General features: G+C 38.2%; 1 protein-coding gene across 7 annotated transcripts in view; it reads left to right on the plus strand.

Annotated features, from left to right (window-relative positions):
- DCAF5 (DDB1 and CUL4 associated factor 5) overlaps nt 1-14,202 on the plus strand; it is a 71,200-nt gene that overhangs the window by 29,900 nt on the left and 27,098 nt on the right. For all 7 annotated transcript variants that reach the window (XM_069017613.1, XM_069017617.1, XM_069017619.1 and 4 more), the window contains one exon: nt 7,262-7,475. In XM_069017613.1, the coding sequence (XP_068873714.1) occupies nt 7,262-7,475 (214 nt within the window). The remainder of the gene's footprint in view (nt 1-7,261; nt 7,476-14,202) is intronic.

The raw sequence follows: 14,202 nt of genomic DNA on the forward strand, positions 1-14,202 counted from the left end.
TAAGGGAATAGGTCAGTAATCGTTGTAAGTAATGCCATAATCACCTCTCTACCTCCATTTAATGTGGAGGGAATTATAAGAGAAACTTTTTTGTTCAAAAAGAAAAAAAAAAAAGAAAAAAGAAAATGAAAAAAAATATTGGTGACTGAAATCAAAGGAGAGATCCTCTTAGTGCATTTACTAGCAGAATATCTGAAATACTAGTTTAATGCTATTGTAAGAGAAGGGAATTAGTCTTTGAAACATCAGTCCAGTGGAAACTGTGGTGGAACCAACCTGATGAGTCCAAAGTTATGTCTGCAGTTGCATTCACTTAGCTGTATGAGAAAATTTATATTCATCTTTTACCAACTACAGGCAAAAACTTTACTGGTTCAAGACTGGACTCTTCTACTGCAGGAACATTTTGGATCTTGCCAATTTTCCTGTCAAAAGAAAGGCCTACTTTCTTTTTGCTGCTGTTTTCTTGACTTTCTGTTTGTGTAGTTTTTGTAAATCAAAAATTCCTGCAGCTTCACTAGAGAAAAGAAGGGAAGTGAGTGTATATATTATCAGATAAGAGAACAAATCTGTGGCTGATATTACTCAGCTTTCCTAATGCAAGACAACAACTGCAGCACAGAAATGTGTAGGAAAAAAGTATCATAGGACTGCAGTGTTGACACGTGACTGATTCTGCATAAGATATGAAAATGGATTCATTCTTCAAGAGGAATTGCCAACTTTTACACTCAGAATATTTTTCTGAGGTAACATTCTCTGGTATCCATGTTCTTTGTTTTATAACTACTTTGGTGAATGCTTGGTTTTGGGAACAGTTCCTGTTCCTTCATTTGGCCTAAGGGCCATCTTCCAATGCCATGTCTGGCTGTATTTGCATCTTCTTTATCTGGTTATCTAATGGAACCTACTCCTTTGTGTTTTGCTGTATTTAGCTGAGCAATGTTCTATGTCACAGTCTGTACTCCATCCTACAATGTGCTATTTCTGAACAGGCTGAATAATGGACTCTGATCAGAGAATTTAGGGATTAGAAAAGGATGGAAATGATCAGGTGTTTCAGCTAGTTTGCTTGTGGCTGTTGGACAGTTGTTTTTTACATTGTGTTCTCTATTTTGTTTTTTTTTGTTTTTTGTTTTTTTTTTTTTTTAATCTGGCTAAATTTTGTTGTTGTTTGGTTGGGGGTTTTTGTTGTTTGCTCTTTTGTTCATTTTTTTTCCTGAAAAACAAATTGTCTGCCTACTAGATCTCATTTATTACTTACATTACAGTAAGACCTACATGATTCAAGCAGAGAGTGAGAATAGGACACTCTTGTGCCTGCTGACTCTAGTGAGGGCAAGCCTAGGGCAGGAGAATGTTTGGGAACAGGTCTCTAATAAGACCAAAACAAGCCTTGGCTAGAGCTGGAGGAGGATGTGAAACATTCAACCAACAGGGATTTATTTTTTTGCTTGTTGTCATTTGCTACTGTTCAGTCTTTGTAATGGCAGAGGTAAGCCTTAAATCCTGAAAGGATAAAAGTAATACAGATGAGGGGGAGAGTTTAGTATACTTTATGCCGCTGCTCTTGCCATCTTCCTCAAAGTACTGAAATTCTTGAGTTAAAAGGCAGAATACAGGAAAACATAATGCTTTTTGGAGAACTGCCTGAGATCACTGATGAAGCAACATTTTCATTCAGTGATTCAGTTAGGTCATAAGGGCCAAACCAGGCGAGCCTTTGCTGTTACATTGTTGGGTTACTCTGGGTACATAAATGGTGATGTTTGATGTTTTTAATGCTCTAGTTTCTGAAGTCAGTTATCAGATAAGAATCTCACTTATTTAAAAAATTAAAATATTGTCCTCGTGGTTTGGAGGGCAATATTTTAATGTTTGGAGCTTCTATTCCCCTTAGAGTTTGCTGTGCATGAAAGTTCATTAATGATGGTGAGATTCCATTTTGTATTAGTTTACATGTTTCTGACTCTAACAGTAAACAGCAAAGAAATGTCACGTTCTTGAACGTGCAGAATCTTCACCCTGAATTCTGTACTTTTCTTATCTTGGTGGATGGAGTTTATTTTAGTTGTACTTTCTTTTTGAAGGAAAACAAAGATGTTTAATTTTGCTAACAATACTCAGTCTTTATTTTATTTGGTTATTGTTCAGTGTCCAAGCAAATACCCCTTACTTTCTGGTAAGGATTCTAGGAGGCAGTTCTTGTAAAGGTAGTAAGATAATCAGAAGTAGTGATGATAGAATTTAGAAAAAGGAATTTGTTTCTGAAAAATAATAAAATTTTGAGTGTGGCTTGTATACCTTCTAACCTTAAGACACTGATGGACTTCCTTCACTTTTGTTAACACTTACAATACTTGTAGTGAAATGCCATAAACTTTGACACAATTTATCTGCTTTTCAAAGAAAGTATCTTGAGATTTCTGAGACTCATAATCTACTTTAAAAAGGTCTGCATGATTATTGATATTGTGCTGACTTTTCTGTTACTGGTTAATTTAGCTCTAAGTGCCTCAGAACTATATATGAATTGTGTCCTTTTAAACACACAATAATTTTCTTGCAAATAAACGCCCAAACTTTTCTGCAGTTTTCCAGGCCAAAATTTTGTTTGCCAAGTTTCATTCCAGTTCTTTTTTTGCACAGTTAGAAGTTCCTCAGTTTTGTGGTTACAGAATTGCTGACAAACACAGTTGTATGCAATGGTGTGTATTAGTTACAAGCATTCAGTTCATTCTTTCCGTTTAAGGTCATTCTTTCATTAACTTAGTCTCACTCACTGCAGTTTATGATACCAACACTTTTCCCTTGCTCAAATCCTTTCTTTTCCCTCTTAAATGACACCCCTGTCCCAAGGACAGTGTCTGTACTGCAATGCAGTAATACTGCTTATTCCCTTACCCCAGTAAGTGCCAGTAGAAACCGATTTATTTACATTAGTGGTGCTACTCGTGGATTCAAAGCCTTCCATTGTTTGGCTGAGCTGGTATTTAGTTAGCCCTTGCCTGCCGCCTGTGTGCAGCGTATCCCGCTATGGAAATGACCATATTGCATATAATCGTCCATTCTCTCCCTCCTCTGCCTCCCTCCAGCTCCAGCATATGTGTTTGGATTGCAATGTTCCATCTGTGGACTAAATATTTCTCTTTATCATACAATATGACTTTTTAAAAAACTCGAAGTGCATGTGTGTCTCTATATTGCTTCCAGAGCTGGTAGGCAACATCAGCATTCCACAGCTGTCTGGGTGAGCCAAATTTGGAAGCAGAGCAAATCCGAGTAGTCTGGTTTTGGATTCATAAAAATAATGCCTCTGGCAGCAAGAGCACTCATCTTGTTCAGAAGTGTCCTTTTAGTATTGCCTTAAGATTTCTCACTAGCTGTCATGGTCTGTGTCTTCAAGATGAGAGTAGTGCTTCTGGCATGATGCATCAGTAAACTTTTTAGTAACTGCAACAAGGTGTTGCCTCTGAAATTCCTTTGTTAGTGCATGCAGTAAGGGGCAGGCAGAAGTGGCAGTTCTAACGTGAGCAACATATCCAAACATGTCTACACTGCCCCACATAATCCTGTGTGAAAAAATCTAAAAGTAGCACTGACTAAAGGTACAGAGCAACACCCTGGTGCAACTGGAAAAGTGGAGGTAGTCATTTGAACATGCTTAAACACAGCACGTCTCTTCCTCTCCCCTCCCCACACTTCAAAAAAAAAGAAAGTGCAAAAGTCCTGATTCTGATGAGTTTGAAGATCTTTAGAGCTTCTTTATTCAGACATCCTCTTTAGTACTAGCAAGTATTAGTAGTGGTTTAATACTGTAGAAAATAACTTCTGCTGGCTTCTTTCTTGGAGAGGGCTGTCTGGTTTTGTCCTGCAATTTTGATGGAGATGGATACTCTAGAAGTCATCTCAGGCAATTATTACTCTTTTCCTAAAACCAGCACAGTTGTTCTAAAATCAACAAAATTTTATGATGGAAGATACCAAAGTCTTGGGGTTCCTCAGTTCTCAATACTGCTACCATGTGCACGGCCTGCAGTATGAGGCAGAGGAAAAGAGACTTCTCAAATCCTTTATATATCCTCTATTTGTGAACTAGGTGAGCAGCTTTGCCACCAAGATAGAGCCATGAGCTCTACTCCCTCCCTCTTATTTGTGAACATATCTCTCAGATGTTCTGTCCTAGGAGGGGAGAGAGAGAGAGAGAGAGAGCAAATATTTTTCCTCTGTTTGGGTCAGGAAATGGATGTTTGGTGGGGGCTTGTGTCAGTTTGTTCTGCCTCATCCCCACCTGACTACCTGCTGCCTCTTTTCAGAGTTTGTTAAAGGAAAACACTGTGCAGTTAATTTAACAAATCCTTTCAAAGAGGCAGAGAGGAAGCAATCAGGACACAGCAGGGTGGGGAAAACAGAAAACTGCTGTCTTGTGATTAGTACAGCAAAATGCTGCACTTGGAGCTATAGTGTCAGACTTTTGGGGCCAGAATTAAGGCAAGTGGGGAAAGTCATTACTCTTACATTATAAATGAATGGCAAACAGCTATTTTAGTATTTCTTTCTGTATTAGCCAAACTAGCTCACTGGGTTTTTTTGTTAGTGTGGGGGTTTGGTTTTTTGTTTCTTTTTCTTTTTTTTTTTTTTTTTTTGAGCCGAATGTTAAAAAAACTGCAGCAGGAACTGTATTTCCATTACATGCGTGGCTGAATTGTGTGGAGTGAGGGTCTGAGGCAGGCAAAGCTGTGGATCTTTAGAGGAGCATTAATTATGCAGCTCCTTAATTCTAGACTTTTCATGTGTGTATGTGGTCATTTTTTCTGAAGTTCTAGTCTCTCTTGCTTCCTTTAATTTCTGAAGTAAAATATTCCTTTGGAGCTTTGCTATGATGAAGTTACTGCAACACAATACAGAATTCAGTTTCAAGTGTTTGCTTTGGTACCTTTGACTGCTATAGGAGCTTAATGAAACATCTGTAAGCAGAATGGAATCCAGTTTAACATTGCACTCCTATTGCTATAAAATATAATCTCAAATGATTTCAGGCAGGGCATAATAATAGTAACCATGGAAACTTTGCTTGAAGACTTCAAAGGATGGGGCATCTGGTAGGCTCACTCACTTGTAGGCAGGAGAGAATTCTGGGCTGTGGTTTGGATTAAGGAGGAGAACTGGTAATGAGGAGAGGAGCTTAATCTTGGTGCAGCAGTGGCTGCACCTAAACGTTGTCTGGTTGTTGCATATTTGTTATGACCGTCTTATTCATGTTGGACAACTCATATATTTTTATTAAAAATTGACTTTTCTTAGCCAAAAAAAATCTGGGATTGTTTCTTCTGCCAGTTTTTTGTGTTGAGGTCTTGCTTGGGTTGGGGCTTTGGGGTATTTATGATGTTTTAACTTATTTGTGTATCTTTTTTTAAGGAAGTGGAAAATTCCATTTAAAAAAAATTGGCTTACTAAGACCTATCAGAAGAGGGGGAGGCAAAAATGTCATGTGTGTTTTGGTTATCTTGTTTTGTTTTGATTTTTAATGCCTGAGTATTTTGAGCTGTCTGAGTACTTTATTGGTCTTGATGAACAGAAACTAGGGCTGATGAGAGGGATCCTAAATCCTTGTCTCTAAGGTTACAGTTTCTAGTATTAAATTCTCTCATGTTTTAATTAAATACCTTGAGCATGATTAAGAAAAGCTCAGCAATTTTGGAGGAGAACATGAGACACCAGGACTGTTCATGCTGAGACAAGTGTTCAGAAGTTTTGGTGCCCAGCTTGAAGAACTTGCTAGTTAGTTGGCTTTGAAAATGTGACTTCTGGTGCCTTTGTGGTGTCCTGGCTTTGACTGTTCAGTTCAAAAGTGTGTGTGTAAAATTAGGGTATTTCTAGGGCATTCATTATGTAGAGTCTTATATTTTGTATTAGTTTTGTTTAACTCTGGCTTAGGAACAATGGTTTTTAACTTTACAATATCTCAGGCAATGATGCGTGCTTCGACCTGCATGGAATGTGGCTTCCCATCCATTGGAGTGACTCAGTTTTCACAGTTGTTGGGGCAAAGGGCTATATCAGAAAGTATTGTGCATTAAAATCTGTGAATAAACTTCCCTCTAGAATTTACAAATTCTGAGCTGGCATGCTTTTTCTGGTCAAGAAGGGGCATAAAAGTCACAGTTCTCAACAAGATTTGATGGTTATTTCTCAAAACAGAACTGTTAACAAAAGGTTGAGCTCTAGTACTGTTTAGGGAGGTTTCAGTGATCACTGAACAAAAAAAGGGATAAAATGTCTTCCATCTTTGTCTTGCTTTCCCTACACACAATCATTTCAAATACACAAATTGAATGAAGTCTTTGAAAAGAACAGAAGATCCGTACAAGTTGCATTTAAGGTGTGCTTTGATTAACTTTATGTTCCTTTATGGAACAAATTCCATTTCTGTTACTTTTTTAAAGAGAGAGTCTGGAAACTTGTGAACCTTTGGTTTTGTTTTGTGTATGTCAATAAGAATGGATACAAATACTCCGGCTCTGAACGTACAGCCTTATATGGGACAAGGAAACCAGCTAATCCTGACACATTAGAGTTTTAGGTAATAATGTCATGTGATAGCTTAATTGTCTTGCCTACTTGGCAGTATTTTTAGATGAAGCTAGTTTGAGATTAGCTAAGTGACTTATTTTAGCATTTCTTGCAATAACATGTTAGTAAGATCTCCTTTTATTTAAGACTTCTGGAACTGATTGTGAGTTTAAACATCCTCTGATGCCCTGTAGAGATATAAATAGAAGCAGAAGAGAGAGAATGGCCAGCCTATCTACATTTGGATAAAATGCCATCTGGTGCCAGAGCAGGGGTAAAAAACTGCCTGGATTAAAGAACCAGCTAACAGAAAGAAGGGCTGAATGCTGGTAGGGTCAGTCTCGAAGGCAGACATCCCAGAAGTAAAAGGACAACCTTTTTAAGCCTAAGTGCTCTGTCCAACTTTGCTCCTATGCAGGAAATGTATTTGTTATTAACAAAACTACTCACAGTCTTTAACTTTTCTCTTCTGAAGACATAACAGTCATAGCATTTTGATAGCTTGTCATTCAGGTTTTGTATTAAGATTTTTCAGGAACTGATGCTTTAAAGCAGAAACTAAATAAATTATAATTTACTGGGCTTGTTGGATTGAAATGCCTCAGTAAGATTAAAGAGAGTTCTGTCTTTAAGTAGTTCAATTCATATGTGCAGCCCATCTCACTCGTTCCCACTTGTCTTTTCCCAGTTCCCTGCTCCGCTATGGTGGGAACCTCTCCCTTCAGAGTGCCATGAGCGTCCGGTTCAACAGTAATGGCACCCAACTGCTGGCACTGCGTCGGCGCCTGCCCCCGGTGCTCTACGACATCCACTGCCGGCTGCCTGTCTTCCAGTTTGACAACCAAGGGTACTTCAACTCCTGTACTATGAAGAGCTGCTGTTTTGCAGGCGATCGTGATCAGGTAATAAGCAAGCCCTGAGTCTCCAGAGTCTTCCATAACTGTTTGAGAACACTTCTATAAGGGTGGCTTTTTTCTGATTCAGGAGATAAAACAGGAAGCAGGACACGTACAGGCTTATTCAGAGCTGTTTTGCAACGTGGGCTGTGAAAGAAGGAAAACATATGCCAAAACACATGATAAATTTTACCTGTTGTTTGATGTGATCTAATACTTACTTTGAAGATTATATTCAGAACAAAATATTTGCAGTCTTTTTAGGTCCAATTAATACAATGTTATCTACTCATCTACATAGGATAAGGAAGCATCTTCCTTGCATTACAATATTGATACTGGGTAACATAGAGGCAATCCCACAAAATGTAAATATTGCATATTTACAGAGTTACTGATTCTTATTTCAAATTATAATGTTTCTCTTTTAATACTCTACTAGTGGATCGGGTAGGATAGGTCTTCGTAGGTCAGTGTTCTGTAAGTGGTGATGGCAGGTGGTTAGGAAGGAATAGTCTGCTCCTTCACTGAGGCAGGGCTCTGTCCCTACTACTAATCACCAAGAAATAGGTCACACATCAAGTGACTAACAGAAATTCATATGATTCTAGAGCCAGATATTGTCTTTGGACAACTGTATTTAATAACCCCTGGCACTGTTTAAGGACAAAAGATGTATTTTCAAGCTATGATAGTATCAAACTATGGTCTCAAAATTTCTTAATTGTCATCAGCAAAATTCCTGCAGGAAGAATTTCATCACTAATTCTATTGCTGCTGCTGCAGGAGGCAGAGTTGAGCTTCTTTCAGATTGCAAGTAGGAAATACGTTCATGTCGCTGAACTCGAGTAGTGTTCCTTAGTTCTGCGGAGCTTTTGACAGGAGTGTGGAGATGTGATAATGAAACTCTCTTAAAACAATTGAGTGGCTTACTACAAAGAATGGGAAAATACATGTATTGGTTAAGAATAAAACCACTGACAATTTGTGGTCCACTATTTAGTCAGCCTAAAGATAACACTTTTCTCCTCTGGAACTCAGTGTAGAGCTGTGTACACTCTGACATAAAATTTAGCTTCTCATCTGTTACTAAAGATGTAAAGTCTTAGTATATGTTGCTCTGCTTTCTAAGCTATTTTCTTATGGGTATGGTATTATTTTAACAGGAAGAGTTTGTCTGTATCAGGGTGATGCAATACTTCAGGAGTCTGCATTTTTAAAAAACTTTATATTCTTGTGGCTTGACAGACTTTCTGTTCTGATAAGTAGCAGCACATAATGCTGCTATGAGTTGGAAAACAGAGCAAAAGACAATTATATTCTCACATAAAGCTTTATGAAGCTAATAGGGAAGATGAAGTTTAATATGGAATGCTAGAGAGATGTGGAATTTGACATTTAGACACAAGCTTGTACCCATCTTCTAACTGGAAGGAAAAAAGATGATGAATTCAGAAAATGCCAACACATGCTCCAACTCTATGTCTGAAACTGTCCAGTAATGTTCAAATTCTGTGACTAAGACTGTCAACACTAGGGATAGCCCTTAGGGACTGCCTTTTACAGAGAACCCAATTCCAGTTGCAAGTATATCTACAAAACGAGGTTAGAGTTGGAACCTACTGTAAGATAGACAAGGTGAATAAAAAAACTACAATGTTTTTTGAGTTTTGCCCTTCTATACAACAAGTATGCTTTTGCTTAATGTATACAAGTCTTCACCTCTGCAAATCAGAATTCATCAGAAGAAGAAATAATTCTGTATCCAATTTAATCTGGCTCCAGTCCCCTCTCCCTTTTAATATTGCTGTTCTTAGCCTTTATAAAGAATGTCTTTCATTTGAGATCTATGCAAAGTAAGCTTCACAGAATACTTTGGTTGTATTTCCTCATAGGACCAAAATTTTGTGTGAGCTAAGGCTCATTTGAAGGGACTTGTGGATAAGAAGGTTGTTTCAAATTGTGAGTGGCACTTGTGGTAGGAACACTTCTTCAGCATTTTTTTCACATTGCACCTCTGATTTTCTCTGTCTTCGATTCTTCTTTTCGTCTTTATTAAACTGCCAACTTGATCTTTTTTTTCTCTTTTAAGCTGTCTGAATTAGTTAGATTTTACCTTTCTTATAGAGCATAGTAAATTAAAAATGGGAGTCTCCCATATTCAAAAATTATTATGTGTCGTCTGCACAGGTAGTTCCTCTCATAAAGTAGCATTTCTATTGTATATTTTAACTTTAATAAGAAAGGATTATCCTTAACTCATCACTGCTTAGAATGCAATTGCATTGGGGAAAAAAGTGAACTGCTGAAAGGGGGAGGCCTTTCTTATCCAGCAGAGGTGTGATGTAAGACCTTTCACTGATACCACTTCTAACTTGGCAGTAGCATTTACTTCTTTTCCTGGGTTAATGACTTGTACTGACACCCAGAGAGCTCTGACAAGCATTTGGATGTGATATAGGGATCAGAAGATGGGTGAGAGATGAAGAGATGGCCTTTCAGCTCTGTGAGACTCAGCTCCTCACAGAACTATAGTCTTTGCTAATCTTTCTCTGAAGTTTGTACATAGAAAGTGGTTTGCTCAGGAAGTTTTCTTGTAAATTATGACCATCAGGGTTTAAAACCCCATAACTGTTAGTTTTGGGTTGCCTTTGGAAATTTGTTTTAACACAGTGGTGAAAATCTACCGTAAAGGTAAATAACAGCCTGTTCCATATGGAACAGTTGGATTCTGATATGGCAGAAATGAGCAGATTCTGAGCTGCAAGCACACAACTTAAGAGTTCTCTTGGACATTGCCCTTATATCTTAAGAAGCCAAATGCTTAACTTCCCAAAATGACCAGAAGTATTGTTCTTACTTTGACAGGGTATGTGTGTTAAATTGATGAAATTTCTTTGCAGAAATAGAACACAGACTACTAGTTGGGGAATAGTTTGTTTGGTTTGTCTGCTGATGGGGATTAGACTTTATACTAATATTTCCTCAGTATTGTTTTTTTAGTGCTCACTGATTGTGATAGGTACCCAAAAGGACTTTGAGCCAGAACTCCTGACATGTCACTCTAGAGGGAAGTCTGCAACCAGCAGGTGTGCAGTGATCTGTATACCACCTCCTTTCACTGGAGCATCTCTGATACAAGTAGATTGAAACCTCTTAGCAAAGAATGATATATCATTAATTCTTTAAGGTACAAAATGCAGAAAGACTCACTTGTTAACTGCAATGATTTTTGGGGTTTTAAGTTTAAGAACACATTCTGAAATGCTTATATGGTTTTGAGTTGTTGCAGGTATTGTGGGTGGTAGCACAAGCTAAGTGACAGGATCTTAGAAGATAAACAGCTTTGTTTCTCTTTGTGGCCTTGCAAACTATTCCTCCAAAACTTATTGTCCTAGTCCTTGTGAGCCTGATTTCAAAGTCAATGAGCAGCATATATATATATATACACACACATAAGCATTTTTCTAGAGATGCCACAGTCATGCTTTTCTTATTTCTTGCAACTACCAAAGCTTGAGAGGCATTGTTTAGTTGATGTTTTATTTGCACCCATTTATTACTACCTTCATTTGCTCAGAATTTTTCTTTTGTCCATGTTATTGGTGTAATGACCTAATTCACATGACACCAATTTTTCTATTCTTTGAAGAAGAGCTCTGATGTTGGTTGATAAATGGATTCAAAGTTGTATGGCATTTGCATTATCCAGGAGCTCACTTGAGTCATACAGCTGTGAAAGAGAGGAAGGGTTAGGTAGTCTGGATGGATCAAGCATGACTCTCAGCTTCCCACTGCCTTTGTTGGCTGTAGAGATTTGTCTGAGACTGTAATTTATCCATACTTCTGGGCATCCAGGTCCAGAATTTAAAAACAAAACAGTTTATTTACACACCCAAGCCCCACTGACTTTAGTGTGCACAGATATTTGATTATGTAAAAATATCAAATGTGTGAGACTCTCTAGTCATGTCATGGTGCCAGGGGAGTCCCCATTCTTCTTGTCAGCATTAGAATTTGGGAAATGTTGATTAAATACTACGGATTTTTAGTTTTTAGACTGGTATAAAAAATATCTTCTTGCATCTGAGGATACAGAAAGTATTGCAGGACTTCAGGTACCCAAATGTATTTTTAAGAGTAGGAGTCTCAGAGGCTATAGTGATGGGCAGCAGCATAAAAAAGGCCCAGAAAGAAACCACAAAACACAACCAAACTAAAATAGTCCAAAAGTTTTTCTTGCTCAAGGATTGTTGCCTGTGTCACAATGATGAATGCTATCGGTTCATTCCTGTTTTTCCCCTGTGTAGATAATGTGAGGCTCTGTAATGCTTGTGGTTGTAAAATCAACTGCGTATTGCCTGTTTAAAAAAAGTGTGGGTGGGGGGAAATAGCTTGTACCCTGTGAATCAAACAAAAAGTGTCTTGACTCTGGCATGCCCTCAGACATTACATCACCACTCAGCCTTTTCTGTTGACATTACACTGGTATAGGAGAGTTTCAGGAATGCACTGCTCACGGTACTGCAAGGCTGCTCCAACTCCCTATAAAGTTACAGCCCTCATTATGTTGAAGTCCATGTTCTAAATAACCCTGGTTAGGGACAAGCCAGCTTTTTGCAGGACAGAATTATTACATGAATGTAACTCTTCCAAAAACAAGGTTAGTTGTGTAGGTGCCAGGGGTCTTGTATGGTTATATATTGCCTCTGTAAAGAAAGAGAACCTTTCTTCAGTGGTGTTCTTTGTGCCATCTAATTTGAAGGTCATTTATCATGGGAAGTAGTGCTTATCAATGTCTAGGTTTGAGAACTAGCAAGAAGAAAGGGAATTATTCTTTGAGAGAATATATCATAAGTTTCCTGTGCACAGATGACTTCCTAATGAATAGTAGCTTGTTGCAGTCAGCATTTCTTAATATATGAAAAGCATTCAGTGTGCAAATATGTTGCTGTGCTTGGATAAAAAGAAAATTGATGTCTTACTCGGTCTTAAATTTGGTTTCTTCCAAGAATTACTGATGAGACTGTATTTTGTTTTTTGCTTTATCTAAATAGCAGATTAAATTCCAGCTACATGCATAATACATACGTATAAAGTTCATACATGAGATTTAGCTAGCAGTGAAATTATTTTTTTTTTCCACATTGTTTTTGGTAATTGACATTGGGAAGCTCATACTGAAAATGTCTCTTCAGAGTCAAGGTCTTGACAGCAGGAGCCACGGGTTTTCTTTAACCTTTCTTGTTCTGATTGCTTCTTCCCCCATTCCTGGTACATCCTGCCAGCCCCATTTCCTGTCTCCCTTCTCTTCTGCATTCCTATAAGCCCTTGGGGGAGGTTTTTAAACATCTGCACAGCAATACGTAAGCCCAAAAGGACCCATACTGAAACTAAATTCTGGTGGAGTGGAACTCAGACTCAGGAGACTTTGAATTTTGCAGGCTCATATCTCCCTCATAGTACATCACAGGAGATCTGTAGTTTAGTAGCACCTCTCATATGCTCAGATAAACTTGTTGATTTCTTTGTAATGTAATAGAAATATTTTCCCTGCCATAGAAATCCTCAGTAAGGATTTCTAAGTTGCTTTTGTTCATTAATAAAATTACTGTTACAGCCTTTCTGCATCACAAAAAGGCAGCTGTAAGAACATTGATGGATTGTTCCCAATGATGCTTCTGTAAGCATTTGAAATTGCCCCACACAGAGTTGGCTGTTTATAAGATTAGGGATTTAGGGAGTGGGAATAGAAATTTTTGGCTTTGAAATTTATGTACTAGAAGCAATTTGTATTTCTCCAGTCTGCTGTGTCACAGCTTTAGTTTTTCCAGTCCATGAGGTAGGTGTGCTCCTTACTGAGGAACAAAGCTTTTGTTGTTAAAAAGCCTTTTGGATGCACCTGTTTGATTCTCAGGCTGAGATGGAAAACTTTTAAGCTCTTTTTTGTGCCAGTTTCAGCCTCTTGAAACCAGTCCCAGAGAGTACAGGTTAGTATGTAAAGAGTACAGTCTGTCCTGGCTCGTGTGAAAAAAGATGTCTGTTTTCACCGTGTTGTGAGACCTCTTTGATTTTGTTAAATATTTTTTTAAACCCCATAATTTGTGCTCCAGAATGTATTATAAAGCAGTTGTGTAGATAGCTTGTAGGCAAATTCTTTTCTTAGCCATAAGTTTTCCAAAACACATCTCAGAGAGAGCTTCCTCAGTTATGTATCCTCTTACTTTATGTTTTTCTTTGAAAGACAGGAATAAGAGGTTAGTAGCTTGCACAGGTGACTGTTCATTTTTTTGTCATCTCCTGATTAACTGCCTTGGAGAGAAGAACTTCTTTAATTGCTGACAGGGAGAGCTGCTACAACGGGGGTTGCAGTTCGAGGTACAAACAAGGCATTATGGCCTTGAGGGGACATCCTGTACTTCCCTTGGGCTGTGCTAGCACCCATCTGACCCCTATAGAATCTGGTTGAAATACGTAAATGGCAATACCACATTGAATGACTCATGACAACTTGTATGAGGTTTTACTGCTGTAGCTACTGAATCAGACCACTGCTGTTAGGAGTGCCAGTGTTAGCACAAGACATGTGGGTGGGAACATACCTGCTGTGGAAGTCAGCTGATGATCATTACAGCAGTCTTTCAAGCTGTACTTAGTAAGAATGCTATACTAAAAACCTAAATTCATCAACATAAAGGTACCAGCCTGACAGATCCGGAATTGCAAAGAAATG

Source organism: Aphelocoma coerulescens, chromosome 5, assembly GCF_041296385.1.
Source record: "Aphelocoma coerulescens isolate FSJ_1873_10779 chromosome 5, UR_Acoe_1.0, whole genome shotgun sequence".
NCBI lineage: Eukaryota > Metazoa > Chordata > Aves > Passeriformes > Corvidae > Aphelocoma > Aphelocoma coerulescens.